The 16,030-nt window shown below is 33.6% G+C and overlaps 2 protein-coding genes across 3 annotated transcripts in view; one reads left to right on the plus strand and one right to left on the minus strand.

Annotated features, from left to right (window-relative positions):
* LOC138938443 (uncharacterized) overlaps nt 1–5,975 on the minus strand; it is a 355,984-nt gene extending 350,009 nt beyond the window's left edge. For both annotated transcript variants that reach the window (XM_070305400.1, XM_070305401.1), the window contains exon 1: nt 5,966–5,975. The gene's annotated coding sequence lies outside the window, so the exon portion shown is untranslated. The remainder of the gene's footprint in view (nt 1–5,965) is intronic.
* LOC138938441 (fatty acid synthase-like) lies at nt 3,721–14,143 on the plus strand. The gene is made up of 19 exons (XM_070305397.1): nt 3,721–3,886; nt 4,855–5,105; nt 5,310–5,541; nt 5,676–6,094; nt 6,346–6,639; nt 6,736–6,943; nt 7,032–7,192; nt 7,288–7,605; nt 7,707–8,185; nt 8,311–8,615; nt 8,737–9,141; nt 9,339–10,348; nt 10,428–10,669; nt 10,975–11,668; nt 11,776–12,607; nt 12,702–13,168; nt 13,308–13,562; nt 13,642–13,893; nt 13,964–14,143. Exons 1-19 carry the CDS (start codon nt 3,721–3,723, stop codon nt 14,141–14,143), a joined length of 7,170 nt encoding a protein of 2,389 aa, XP_070161498.1.
* The last annotated feature ends 1,887 nt before the right edge of the window (nt 14,144–16,030 follow it).

The following is a 16,030-nucleotide window of genomic DNA, read 5'->3' on the forward strand; positions in this document are numbered from 1 at the left end:
CCTTAACTACTTAAACATACTTTACACGTCTCTTTTTCATTTGATGCTATACATACGCACGCTGAATTTTAAATATCCCGATTGAATCTCTTTGCACGCGTGGCTGTATTCTTTCAAAAACATCCCCAAAAGATTTTTAATAATTTTGTCAACATTTTCTTTTAATAAAAGGGTATTAATTAATCTCAATATTTATACATCACACATTTTAAAACTGGTTAGTATAAAGTAGAAAGAGAATTTTATCTCAGTTGTAAAGAGAAGAAAAGACAGTTTTCGTGTTTCTTTCGGAACATTGAAACGATCCTGGACATTTAAGGATGCTCATCGCCAAGATCGATGTAAAGTTGGTAGCCCTACGCGACAACTGTAGTCCCTGCAGCGGGGAGATATCGGGGCCCTATATTATTCTACTATACATCGCCACTTGCCTGTATATATGTCGGCGGTCCTCGCCTCGCGTTTCGCAGCTATCTTGAAGAAAATCCTCAAAGTTGGGGACTTCTGGCACGAAACTCGCGTGTCCCGCACACGTCATATACACGACTGCACGAACACGATATGCACACCTGTAACTCGCGGTCTCGTCTGACGTAGCTGCGAGAGTCTCTAACCACTTTTCCACGCACGGGCCGTAAGGCCGCTCCGTTCTATCGAGCGACGCTCGTCGATCTGAACGACGGGAACGGAACGGAACGGAACGGGGACCAGCGGGCCCCTTGGCTCGCGAGGCAAAATCGGCCTTCTCCGAGGCCCCTCGGCTCAGCTCGCCGACTTATTGTGCAGCGAGGATGTATCGAAGATTATTTCGGCATGTTGAATATACGCCAAAATCCACTAGATATGGAAGATACTGAGCGTGAGCGAAAATTAAAGAAAAATAAAACGAGAGAAAAGAGAGAATAATAATGATCGAAGAGATTGACTTTTACGTATGTCTGATCCTATGACGGCCTCTCATACTTGTGTTCCGAAGGTCCCTGACATCTCCCGATCTTCTGCCCTTTCTCTCCTAAGCTCTTCTCCTACCTCCGCTCTCTGTCTGACCGCCACACCTTCTCGAAGATCGACTCGAGATCGACCGCGACGCTAACACGTTCCACTCTCCCAAAGAGAAAGAGAGAGGCTTCTAACCGACGCTGTCAAACAGATTTCGTCCTGAATTCGTGCCTTGGTTCTCCTTCGCCTCTCTTCGGAAGAGAAAGAGAGAGGAACGGGTCTTTCTTCCTCTTTTATCGCCCCATCGTCTCTCCTTTCCCTCTTTCTCATGCTCCAACGACATCTTTCTCGATTCTACCTGCTTGCATCTGTCTACCTTGTTCGGATTTCATCTTCTACTTGCTCTTCTTCGGATTTTCGCTGCACCAATGGTAGCCCAAGTCAATAAAGGAGAAAGGAGAAGACGCGGTTACCCATCTTTATCTCTTAATCTCTCCTTCTTCGAGGTATACAATTTTGTCAGTCCACGTCTTTTTTTCTTCTCTCTGTGCATCTCGCTTGCATCCAAAAGTTTTATAAAAACACGCACGAAGAGACTTTCAACGTAGGATTGTTTCGCTGCTCTGCGTTCACTATGTTCGTATATGATACCGCGCTTTCTTCATCCGGCTCTCTTCATCAGATTCTACAGAATGTCACGATTAATCATCGACGATTTCAAGTAGATTAGATGTCTCATTCTAGAAGCAATATTGCTAACCTGCAGAGAAGTCACGAGAAAAGTTAACAAATAGATCGTTGAAACAGTCTATTAAAATTAAATGATTTATTGTGCAATGTTTTAATTTGCAATTTTAATCGAATGAATCATATAATGTCCAGGCTTGTGAGGCATATCCTATATGGTTTAACAAATATTTGCGGCCTTGTGTTGTTGCCCGTCGCAAATATTGCTTCATCATTTGATCACGCGTGGCATCTTCTTTTCGATGAGAATCATACATAATTCACAAATACCGTAAACGTTATGCCTATCTTCTTTCGTAACGATTTATTTATAGGAAACTCTCTAGTACTTTATACAACAGTACTTTTACAATCTCTTGTATCTAAGAAGAAGGAATATATATGGTCATCAAAAAAGTTACAAGCAATAGTATTTATCAGAATAAAGTGATTAGTTATAATTTAGTGATATAGTTATAATTGAAGATTCTAAGTTGAAACGACTCGCGTAGGAAAACGATAAATCGTAATAAGTGAATTATTTGATAATCTCGATATGTCAATATAACGAAAAAAATTATCGTAAAACGGGTTCGTTGTCTTGAGACAGGAAACATGCTATTTTATAGCGGCGTATACGTCACCGAGGGAAGTTCAATCTAATCAACGTAACGGCTTGTAGCATTTTTCCGGACAATGCGCTTTGAAGAGAAATAAGTTTTTGTGTTTAATGTAACTTAACATAATATATGTCGATGTCTAATCGTTGTGTTGTGGATAATAAAAAATTGGAAGGGATGTCCGGCAAACTTTCTGAGAACATTAAAAATAACATTAAGAAAGTGCGCACGATCGATATGGAATTCTCATGAAGCTTGTATGAAGCATTCTTGCTAGCAAGTCATAACGGATGCATTTCCTTAAATCAGAAAGTTTTAATATAGAAATTTATTGAGATTGGGAAAAAATAAAAGATTTTTTTCCAGGTGTGTCTGCTTAAACGAGAACAAAACCGGGTACTTTGACTTCTCCATAAAATCTTGTTATTCTTGGTAACTAAAAATTTTTTTTTCAGCAGCTAGCTTCGTTGTCTCATAGTTTAAGGTCCACTAAAGACTATTAACGGTACTACTAATTTTTTTATTCTCAGATTTTTTGTAGGAAGACAAATCCAAAAAGATACCCGGTTTTATTCCCTAGTCCCTATATAATTGGAATAAGATTTAAAAAAATTACTAATATATGTCGACTGCAGTTAATACGCAGTCATTGACTTTAGTCTGGAAAGAGTTAATACGATACAGCAGAGAGGTTTTTTTATTACATTAAAATTGTATATAAAGAATGCACATAAAGTTCGTCACATTGTATACATTATTCAAATAGTTAATAATATGTACATACAAACAATGCATTGTTTTTTAATAATAAAAATTCATCAATTGTATAACTATAGTACTCTTTCATTAAAATTACAATAATGTTAATTTTATATCAAATAAATATTATAAAATTGTTTTTTTTTTTTTAATTCTTAATTTACATATTATACATATACATAGCACACATCTCTGCAGGCATTGCAGCAAAGTAAAGATGCTTACATTTTCATGTAAATGATTGTAAATTACATTTGATTTATGAAAAATGTATATACATATACGTAATTTTGTTATTATTTCTTTCAATACTTATAAATAATAAATTTTTATAGTATTTTATAATAATAAATAATTTATCATGTAGATCTCTTAAATAAATAGATCCAACATTTACGCAATCCCATAACGTCACGAGACATCTGTAGTAATTAAACGCAAAATCATAAATTTGAATTGAAGAATCTAAATAGGAAATACTAATATATAGTATGTAGAGCGTGTAATTTTCTATAACTTAAAAAAGACTATACAAAAGGACAAGAAAATATAATAATAAAACGTAACCCATCACTATTAGTAATTGTCAGGAAACTTTGTATTTTCTCATTTTTGTCTTTACATTTTTCTTTCCGAATTTCAGATCTTAATTATTTCGATTAAAAGTGTTTAAAAAATGGACTGTCAAGGAAATAGATTTCTCGATATTGATTCTGGAGATGAAATCGTTATTTCTGGTATCGCCGGTAGATTTCCTGAATCTGATAACATAAAGCATCTTCAGGAAAATCTGTTTAACAAGGTAAACCTTGGATCAAATGACAACCGACGATGGAATCACGGTAAATAGCATTTAATTCTATTATATGTTATCATATAATAAAATTATGATACATAATGTGAAAAAATCGTACAACATATTTTATAATAATATATATAATTATAAATAATAAATTAAAAAGGCTCTAATATAAATATAACAATACAAAAATTGAAAAGGGCTAATAAGAGCCGGGTGCAGTAACTCAATACATCGAGTGACTTTTTTAAAAAGTTTAAGGGATCTTCTTTAATCATGTACGTTTCGATCCTTCCTTTGGATCATCTTCAGCAAGTTAACAAAAACTCGCATATTCTGACATTCGATCTCATCTTCCGACCCCGCAATAAGTCTCCTATTGATTCCAGCCGTTAAAAGATGGCATAATGTCCATAGGACATTACAAAGTTGGAGAGAATTAAAAATTGAAAAATAATAAAATTCTTTTCGAAGTGAAAAGATTAATAACACATAACGAGAAGACTCACCGAATTAGTTTAAAATAAGATGGAGAGCCGAGATCGAGGAAACACAAACATTCGAATATCAGAGACAAACGGTTATACTGGCACGCACTGATATAAAATTAAATAATAACCAGATTGACAAAAAAATAGTCTCAACTGACAAATAAACTCCATGATGGAGACATAGAATGTCTTCATCATACATATGCTTTAAGCGTAGAAGATTTAAATTTAAATAATCTCTTGCCCTTTGTTCGTTAACTTACTGAAGATGATCGAAAGGAAGGATCGAAACGTACATCATTAAAGAAGATATCTTGAATTTAAAAAAAAAATAACTCGGGGTATCGACTTACTGCACTCGGCTCTTATTAGCTCTTTTTAATTTTCGTATTGTTATATATAATTATACTTTAATTGTCTAAATATATCATTTGTTGACGCAATTACATTATGTATCATCGATAAAATCCTAAAAGTAAAACCAACATCTCGTTTAAATCAAATAACTGAAAACTTACAGCTCATCCAGAAATACCTCAACGCACAGGAAAAATCAATAATATGGAGAAATTCGATGCAGAATATTTTGATATTTCCTTCGACGAAGTTGCCGTGATGGATCCAATGGGTAGAATGTTATTAGAACATACCTATGAAGCTATTATCGATGCAGGAGTAAATCCGAAAGATATACGTGGGACAAAAACTGGAGTTTTTATCGGGGCATGTTTTTCTGAATCGGAAGGAAATTGGTTTTACGAAAAACTGCAGGTACAAAATGCTACTAATGAATATTACAATCAATAAACTATTTCAAATTTATGCATTACTTGTAATAAATTTTGATACAATTTTGATTAATATATATATATAACATTGTATAACAATAATTTATTTTTTTAGTAATAATATGTATGAGTATTATAATATAAGCAATAACAAGTTCTCTCTAAACAGTTTATATATATGTATTAGGTATCAGGTCCTATAATTCTTGGATGTAGCAAGGCTATACTGGCGAATCGAATATCTAACTGGTTAGGTATAACAGGTCCGTCTTATCAAATCGATACAGCTTGCAGTTCAAGTCTTTTTGCTATGGAGCATGCTTATAGAAGTATGCGATCGGGGGAGTGTGACGCCGCTATCGTCGGTGGTGCAAATCTCTGCTTACATCCCAATTCCTCCTTGCTATTCGCACGACTTGGTATTGTTTCTTTTTAAATGTTAAAAATTTAAACTATAAAAGATATATAAATTCAAAAACAATTTAGAAATATATACTCTAATATATTATAATATATGTATATTATGATTCATATATAATTGTTTTGATTCTAGGAGTTTTATCGCTTAACGGGATTTGTAGACCTTTCGATGAAAACGCAAACGGTTATATGCGTAGCGAAACAATCGGTGTAGTATATCTGCAAAAAGCAAAGAAAGCTAAAAGAATTTATGCAACTATTGTATATGCCAAGACAAATTGTGACGGATACAAAGAACAAGGCATTACCTTCCCATCTAGCGAAATGCAAGGAGCTTTGCTTCAAGAGTTTTACGATGAATGCGGTATATCACCATCTTGTATAGCTTTTATGGAGGCTCATGGTACCGGTACCAAAGTTGGCGATCCGGAAGAAATTAATGCACTTGAGAAAGTTGTCTGCAAGAATAGGAAGACTCCATTGTTAATTGGTTCTGTCAAATCAAACTTGGGTCACTCTGAGGCTGCTGCAGGTTTATGTCAAATTGCTAAGGTAAAAAATATAAATTATAATATGCACTGTAAAGTATTCCAATAATTTATCTCATTGTCAGTGCAAAAGACATCATATACGAGTATATGGATTTATTAATCATTTAACTAATACTAATCTTTGAATAAAGCTAATATTACTTTTGCTTCTTTGTTGCTCTTAATGCATTAATTCTAATGAATAATTATAATTTAAAAATGAGAAAGAAGAAAGAGCGAAGAAAGATTTTTGATGAAATTATTTTTCGTAAGGTTATAATTGCGATACAAACCGGCATAATTCCGCCAAATATAAACTTCACACAAGTACGGAAAGGTGTCAAGGCTCTTGAGGATGGAAGTATTCGTGTAGTGAATACTCCAACACCATGGAATCCCGGTTTTGTGGGTATTAATTCGTTTGGCTTTGGCGGAGCCAATTGTCATATTTTGCTACAATCTAACTTGAAGCAAAAAGTTAATGGAGGAGCGCCAAATGACGATATACCAAGACTTGTCGTTGTATCTGGTCGTACTGAACAAGCAATCGAATCATTATTAAATGAGGTACCCAAAACTTTTGCGTTTCAATTCACCGATAAAAAAAAACATATTTATACAAAATATTTTATATTAAAATCAATAAATAAATTTGTATATTAGATCGAGAATCAGCCGATAGATGTCGAATATATCCGGCTGTTGCATGATCTTCACGCTGACGATATACAAGATCATCCTTATAGAGGGTATGCAATTATCGAATCCAAAGCATCGAGAAAAATAATGAAAGAAATACAACATTATTCTGGTAAAAGAAAGCCGATTTGTTTTGTGTTTTCCGGAATAGGATCGCAATGGCCTGGCATGGGTACGCATTTTATTTTGCATATATATATGTATGTATATCAAAAAAGTAATACTTTATAATTAAATTATTTCAATATTTATGTTAATAGGTCAAGCGTTACTGCGATTCCCGACATTTTATAAAACTGTAAAAAAATGCGATGCCATTTTAAGGACATGTGGAATGTGTATCATTGATGTATTAACAAGTAAACATGAAGCAATTTTTAACAGTATATTAAACTCGTTAGTTGGCATTACTGTAATGCAGGTAATGATTTATTCATTTTAATTGTTGCATAAATCTTGCAAATTATATAACTTATTTAGGATTTACAAAAGAAAATATTACACTTTTTTCTTTAGATCGGATTAATCGATCTTTTAAAATCCGTAAATATCGTGCCAGACCATGTTGTCGGTCATTCGATCGGCGAACTCTGTTGCGGATATGTGACTGGTAATTTTACAATAGAACAAGTGCTTCTCTCTTCGTATTATATAGGATTGGCGTTGAGTGAAACAAAAATAGTTCATGGCGCTATGGCGAACATTGGTCTTAGTTATGAAAATGCTAAAAACATGTGTCCACCGGATATTGATATAATCTGCACTATGAGTCACGATACTTGTTGTATAAGTGGGCCAAAAGATTCAGTAACGGCATTTATAACAAAGTTACAGGTGCTTTTATATATTTTTTGTGACTAAAATAAATATTTTATATTTAATAAAATAAATTATATAAGCAATAATATTTTGAACTGTCATTTATATTTTTTTAGAATAATAACATCTTTACTAAAGAAATTAACTGCAGCAATATTCCTCTTCACAGTCGTTACCTCGCATCTGCGGAAGCGAGGATTTTGGCTTACTTAAATCGAATAATACCGCAAAACGTAACACACAGTCAGATGTGGCAAGCTTCGTCTTGCGGCACGCGTGAGTTGTCCTATGCTGAATATTTTACAAATAATCTACTAGTTCCTACACTTTTTGAAGAAACTGCAAGACTGATTCTTAAAAATACATTAACCTTGGAAATTGCGCCGGATGAAATTCTTCAAAGCATTGCGACAGAATTGTTCGATACGACTAATATTGCATTATTTCAACGCCATCACGAAGACAATGTTAAAGTATTTTTGCAAGGATTGGGAAAAATGTATAACAATGGTTTGCAACCGCAACTAGCGAATTTATATCCGATTGTGCATTTTCCTGTTAGTCGTGGAACGCCAATGATTTCGTCATTAATCAAGTATATAAAACATTTTATCTATTAAACATATATAAAAATGCAGAGAAAATAGTAAATAATTTTTGTAACGCCAAAAGTTTTACTTTCAATTTGATGACTGATATACATTTCTTATGATGTTCTAGATGGAATCATTCCAAAGATTGGTATGTAATGAGTTTTAGAACAATACAGAAAATTACTTCTGGAGAAAGAACTATCAATATTACATTAAAAGACGAAACTTTCGAATACATAAGCGGTCACATAATCGACGGAAGAAACTTATTGCCAGCCACGGGATATCTTCTTCTCGTTTGGAATACCATTAGTATGCTCAAGGGTCAGTGGCTTAATGACATATCCATTGTATTTGAAAATGTCAAGTTTGTTCGGGCAACGCATATTCCGAAACTGGAAAATCTGGATTTAACAGTAATGATGCAAAAAGGTAGACTTTGTTAGAAGAGAAGCTTATATTTCGCAAACAAACTTTGATACAGCGCATTAATATATATATCTATAGTACGAAAATAAATACTTAAGATAATAATTATTTAATTATTATTTAGGCACTGGAAACTTTGAAATAATAGAAGGAGGTAATGCTGTTGTTACTGGTACAGCACGCATTACGACAGATCCTGTTGAAGAAAAAATACCGAGTCATTTCTTACGCGAAAATTGCGAGAATGAGGTAGAAGTAATGACGACAAAAGACATTTATAAAGAACTTAAATTACGTGGATATCAATATGCTAATTTATTTCGGGGATTAAAAAGTTCATCCACTACGGGAAAACAAGGACACATAGCTTGGACGAATAACTGGGTAACGTTTATGGATAATATGTTGCAAATAAAAATCTTGGGGATAGATATGAGAAATCTTTATGTTCCTACGGAGATACGAAAACTGGTCATCGATACGAAACTTCATGCTCAGTGTATACAAAATATAACATCTGAAGGAAAGTGTAAGTTTCCCGAAAGTCATATGCAGATGTTGTTTAGAAAAACTTTTCTTTTCTTTCCGGAGATTGTTTAATATATTCAATATTTAAAATATCTTGGTAGTCTTAAAATTGAAAAATATATTAAAGCGACAAGAATGCAGATATTACTTTCTTTTAAATAATGATAAATATATTTAAAGATTAATTTTTAATTGTAGATCTTCCCGTACGAGTGTACAAAGATTTGGAAACAATAGTATCAGGTGGTATTGAAATTCGTGGTGTAAAAGCTACTTCTATATTCCGTAGAAAGCCAACAGGAAATCCAATTCTCGAAGAGTATAGATTCGTAGCGCATCGCGATGGAGCCGAAGTTTCCTTACAAGAGAGCATAATCTTATCGACGCATCTCGCTCTGGAGTATCATCAAGTGACAAAAGTAAATATTATCGAATTGATTGAAAACGATGACGAGGTAAGGACAGAAGAGTTAGCATCTCCATTGTTTCTCGAAGTCTTAAATAACTTGCCGTTGATCAAGCCCAACATCAGTTTAATAACCAGAACCGATCGTTTTGATTATATTGCACTTCCTCCAAAAATTGCACGGACCATAAAGCTATCACAGGATGATAACGCGATATTAGTTGTTGGATTTAATCTATTAACAAACGAGAAGAGCGAAATCTTAAAGGAAATTCTATCGATATTGAAAGATGGCGGTTTCTTACTAACAAGGGGACAACCGCTCTCAAGAAATGATTATACGAATGCAGAGAGACACAATTTAGCAGTAGTTCTTGAGAAATGCACGGAAAAGGAACATATTGTACTGTTAAAGAAAAAAGAAAGAACAAGGAGAAAGGCAGAAGTTATTTTTGTGAACAATTACGAATTCTCTTGGTTAGAGCAACTAACATCTATCTTAAACGACGAGAATAATATCGAGAGAATAATTTTAGTGGGGCAAGAAGATTCGGAATGTGGTTTATTAGGTCTTATAAATTGTTTGAGGAAAGAACCAGGTGGGGAATTAATAAGAGGTGTGTTGATCCAAGACGAGACAGCACCGAAATTTTCTTTAGACGAGCCGTTGTACGCGGAGCAACTGCAGATCGATCTCATCATAAATGTTTTGCGTCCGGGAATGATATGGGGATCATATAAACATCTTCCATTAGCACCTTTAACGCCAAAACTCTCGTATCATGCTTTGGTCAATCAAATGGTATGTATCGGACTTTTGTATAAAAAATAAGTTTTGTTTTGTCTTACAATTTTTCTACAAGAATGTGTGTTATTGTTAGATTCGCGGTGATTTGAGCTCATTACGTTGGATTGAAGGCCCGATTGTTTCGGGTTATCAGCACAAAGATCTTGTTCGCATAGTTTATGCGTCTATCAATTTCAAAGATGTAATGTTAGCGACAGCCAAAATTATCATGGATGAATATATGTCACGCGGACGGTTAGAAGAATGTCTGATAGGTTTGGAATATGTCGGTATCGATAATGTTGAACGTAGAATAATGGGAATTTGGGAGAATGGGTACGTTACTGTATGCTTGTTGTTGACAAGTATTTCTAGCTAAAAACTGGATTAAAAAATATACAATTTACAATTTAAATTATTTAAATAATTTTAATTTTAAATAAAACATCCTATATCTCATATTTTAGATTTTAGATAACAATTTCATCAGTGCATCTACATATTTATATTTTAACTTCGACAGCAGAAAGATTTATATAAAAATCTTTATTATTTTTAAAAAATATAAAATAGAACTATATATTTTATTTTACTTTTATATTATATTTTACGAAATACATAATAAACTTTTCTTTTTTCAGATGTATATCAAATATGCGCATAGCTGATAGACCTTTATGCTGGTATATTCCTGATGAATGGACACTGGAGGACGCTGCGACAGTCCCATGCGCTTATGGCACATGTTGTTACGGACTATATGTAAAGACAACGATGAAGAAAGGCGACAAGATATTAATTCATTCGGGTACTGGCGCCGTGGGTCAAGCGGCGATTCATCTCGCGCTTCACGAAGGCTGCGAAGTATTCACCACCGTCGGCACTCCGGAAAAGCGAAAGTTTATAAGAGAGACTTTTCCATCTATTCCAGAAGATCATATCGGGAATTCACGCGACACTACTTTCGAGCAAATGATATTTCAAAAGACTAACGGTCGCGGCGTAGATATCGTACTGAACTCATTAGCTGAAGAGAAACTTCAGGCTTCTATTCGTTGTCTCGCGAAAGGAGGACGTTTTCTGGAAATTGGCAAATTTGATTTTATAGCTAATAATATGTTGAACTTATCAGTTTTTTCGAAAGGCATTACATTTTACAGCGTTATGTTGGACAACTTATTCTCGGCTACAGAGGAACGAAGAATGGTATTGAATAAGGTCCTAGTCAATGGCCTTATTAGCGGTGCCATCAAGCCAATCAGCAGAAAAGTTTTCCAAGCAGATGAAATCGAGTCTGCATTTAGATATATGGCAGCTGGAAAGCATATAGGAAAAGTAAGTCTTAAATTAATTAAAATAGTGTGTCATTGTATTTTTTATCAAGAGAGACAGCACATCGTAATGTACAATAAATCTATATTACAATATATTACAATTTTTAGATAGTTATAAAAATACATAAAGAAGACGAATCCATAAACGCACCAGTTCTAGCACTTCCGCGTTATTATTGTATGCCGAACAAGACATATGTTATTTTCGGTGGCTTAGGTGGTTTTGGTTTAGAATTAGCCGATTGGTTGATCATTCGAGGTGCCGAGAATCTCGTGCTTGTCTCACGCAAAGGAATAAAGAATGGATATCAGCAAATGAAGATCGATTTGTGGAAATCTTATGGAGTGAAGGTATTGATCTTATCGAACCTCGATGCGTCGAACGTCAATGATTGCGAACGTATATTGAAAACAGCGGAAAAGCTAGCGCCAGTAGATGGTATGTTCAATCTTGCTGTAGTATTGAACGATAAGATCTGTCAGAATCATACTGTAGAAACATTTCAAGAGCCATTTAAAGCAAAAGCTTGGACGACGAAGAACTTGGACCGATTGTCTAGAAACATATGTCTCCAGCTTCGACACTTTGTTGTGTTTTCCTCAGTTTCTTGCGGCAGAGGCAATGCCGGACAGAGCAATTATGGCATGGCGAATTCTATTATGGAAAGAATTTGTGAGAGAAGAGTGCAAGAAGGTTTACACGGATTGGCGATTCAGTGGGGCGCAGTGGGCGATGTCGGTCTCGTAGCCGATATGCAAGACGATGACAAGGAATTGGTTATTGGCGGTACTTTGCAACAAAAGATAAGCTCCTGCATCGAGAAACTCGAAGAATTTTTGTTACAAGAACATCCCGTAGTGGGAAGTATGGTTGTAGCTGAGAAGCGTGCAGACGCTTTTGGCGCAAACAATATTGTTGAAACCGTAGCCAATATTATGGGTAAGTTATTATAGCACAAGAAAATTAACAATTTAATTAAACAAATCAGTGAAGGTTATCGTAAAGCGAACAAAAATACTGTACGTTAATGTAGGTTTGAAGAATTTGAATAACGTGGCTCGCCACACTCCTTTGCCCGAGCTGGGCATGGATTCAATGATGGCTGTGGAAATTAAACAGACTCTGGAACGGGAATTTGATATTTTCCTTACAACGCAGGATATTCGTTATCTGAATTTTGCCAAACTTACAGAAATGTTTGACAAAGATACATTCAAGGATAAAAGAAACCGTGTTGAGAATGATTTAACTGGTATTAAACTGCTCGTTCGTTTGATAGGTAATGATCATCTGATTCGCGACATCTGTATAGATCTACCGACAAAAAAAAACGAGTCGAGAAGCGAAATATTTTTATTGCCAGGAATGGAAGGCTGCGGAAGTATATTCGATTCTCTGGTAGAACAAATCGAAGCTCCAGCAACGTGCTTACAACATGGAGCGTGTCATATCGGCACGAGCTGTACTTCAATAAACGAGATTGCAAATCGTCTTTTAAAAGTATAAATCTTGTACTTAATTACGATTATAGTGTCTCACAATAAAATATTAGAATAGCGGAATAAAATTAATGTAATATTATTTCTCAACTATTTCTCAACTATTTTACTATGTCTTATAATTTTTTATTTGTTTGTAGCATATTTTGAGCAAAAAGAAATTGAATCGGGATTTTGTAATAGTGGGTTATTCAATGGGATCATTGATCGCAATTGAGTTGATGCGAAAATTAGAAGGTATGGATCTCCATGGCCGATTAGTGCTCATCGATGGCGCACCGGAGCAAATGAAAGCTATAGCAAATCAATTCCTACCTTTTACCACAAATTTTGAACTCGAGAATAATGTCCTGTTAAGTATAATGGATACTATACAGCCAACACTTAGTGGAAAAGTACTTATATTATTTATAAGAATCATCACCCTTGAATGATTCTTTTTGGTAAAAGTCAAAAGTAATCTAATCTTTACAGCTGCTTTTGGAGTTAAACAAATGCACCAACTGGAACGAAAAATTAGATATTTTTATTACTCATGTTCCTCCAACTTATACAAAATTGTCTGTTGACAATAACAAATCTTTGTGTACTACAATTTACGAACGTGTGATCGCCGTTCATAAGTATGATGTGACACAGTTATCAAAAATTAATTCACCTATAGTACTTCTAAAACCTACAATACAAGTGCTGCCTTTTTTTCAAGAAGATTACGGTTTACATGAGGTAATTTGTACGATGATTATAACAATATTATTCATACAGCAGATTAGTTTTACAGGTAAATAATTTTCAGATTACTAAAGAAAATGTGGAAGTGTTTTATATCGAAGGTAATCACATTACAATGATGAACAATGATAAAATCGTCGCTGTGATTAATGGAGAATATATCAAAAGTGGCAAAAAATTGGAACCACGTATAACAGATGACGATAAAATAACATCTGTACAAGATATTCGTACCCGATCGTAAAAGCAGCATATTTATAAGCATATATTAAATATTTTGCAGCGTAATAATTCTATATATTATTTATATATTTGTAATGTTTTTATTGTATGTATAAAATTAAATAAACGTTTTCAAACATTTTACAACGTAAAAAATTAACAATACTATTGCATGCTAAGGGGATGATTTTAGATGAATAGAATAATAAATCCTTTTCCACGATTCAAGTACACATCGAAACGAAGATGAGATTTTACGAGTTTATGTTAAAAACAGAAAGAAACTAAAAAATTTTTACCGGCTTCCTGCGTCAGATCGTAACAATATTTGCTTAATATAAAAGTTTTGCAGTTTGTATGTACAAAATAAGATTGATTCCCATTCGGAAATGCATGCTAGAATATAAGTGAATGTTTAAAAATGTATTTAGAAGCCTAATAAAAAATATTTCGGTGTGCAAAATTTTGAAAAGTCGTTTCTGACTGCAATTTCAACGAAAAGCACGGGAAAATAGTTAAAAAATCCCATCGTTGTTTATTAAATAGTTTATTAACTAAAGCATTTTTATGATATATGTAATTTTCTGACACCATTCATTTATTTATGTGTAGTAAATTAAACGCGTGAGCGGGGGAAGGGCCAAGCCCTTCCCGCCCTAAAGAAAACTAACCTAATCTAAACCATGTCCATCAGATGAATTATTATCTAAAATAAAGGTAACTAACAATTACAAACGGAAAAAAAGGAATTTTAGTCCGTTGAAACAAACAAAACTAGTGATAATGTTTCCATGGGATGGAAGCATTAACATTACTTTTAATATTTGTAGCGTTAAAACAGAAAATTATTAAAACAAAACATTATAAAACAATGGCAACAATTATGTTGATCAAGCATCTACTAAGAGCAATGAGAATTTTGTGTTTACGTTCAAATAACGTAAACAACGCAAGACATTGGTCAATACGTATGATTCAATTTACATAAATAAACAAATAATATCTGATAATTACATATAATTCATAGAAATTTTTCTGTTAATAACTTTTTAATAAACAACAATGGAACTTTTTAACTATTTTTCCTGTGTTTCTCGTCAAAAATGCCTCCAAAAATCACTTACATTTCGAGGGGCCAAAGTTATCGTGATTGTTCCTTTAAATATGCTTATTTAATTTTATATGCATATGTATTTAGAAAAAAGATAAATGTTTACATTAACATACACCTCACGGATCGTTTTTACTTTTACATGTATTATAGAGGGCACACTCCTTAGTAATACGTACTTAAGTAACGTACTTAAAGTTTGACGCGATATTATTATGCAATATGTTGCATCCGCACATTTCGAGATCGTCGTGTAAATTACAAATTACTTTCTACTGCAAAACTCCAATATTTCCAGAGTTTATGCCATCAGGAATCAGTGGCAGAGTCCGTTACATTCATAATATTGATAGTTAGAAAGGTTTTCAGATTATATTTAGACTTATTTTTAATTAAATTAAATTGTTAATCAATGCAAAAGTTATTTATAAAATACAATATATAAATTGCATTGATTTTCTTGTAATATGATTTAAAAATTCTATTTTTATAATTAACTTAATGAATCATGTAATGCCCGAAGTTCCCCCAACGGTTTAACAAATATTTGCGATCTTGTGTTGTCTTTCATAAATATTGCCTCACTATTTGATGACGCGTGGACTTCTTTTGATGAAAATCATGTATAATTTATACATCTCGTAAATCTCGTAAACTCTATTCTTAATAGCCTATCTTCTTTAGTAAAGATATTTCTATAGAAGACTCTCCGATAGTACCTATACAATTTCTTGAAAAAATTATGAAAAAATTAGTCATTAAAAAAATAGACATTGTTATACTATTCAATTTTTGCTT

The sequence above is a fragment of the Polyergus mexicanus genome, unplaced genomic scaffold, assembly GCF_030449975.1.
Source record: "Polyergus mexicanus isolate NDT 795.1 unplaced genomic scaffold, iyPolMexi1.0 SCAF_12, whole genome shotgun sequence".
Classification (NCBI taxonomy): Eukaryota; Metazoa; Arthropoda; class Insecta; order Hymenoptera; family Formicidae; genus Polyergus; species Polyergus mexicanus.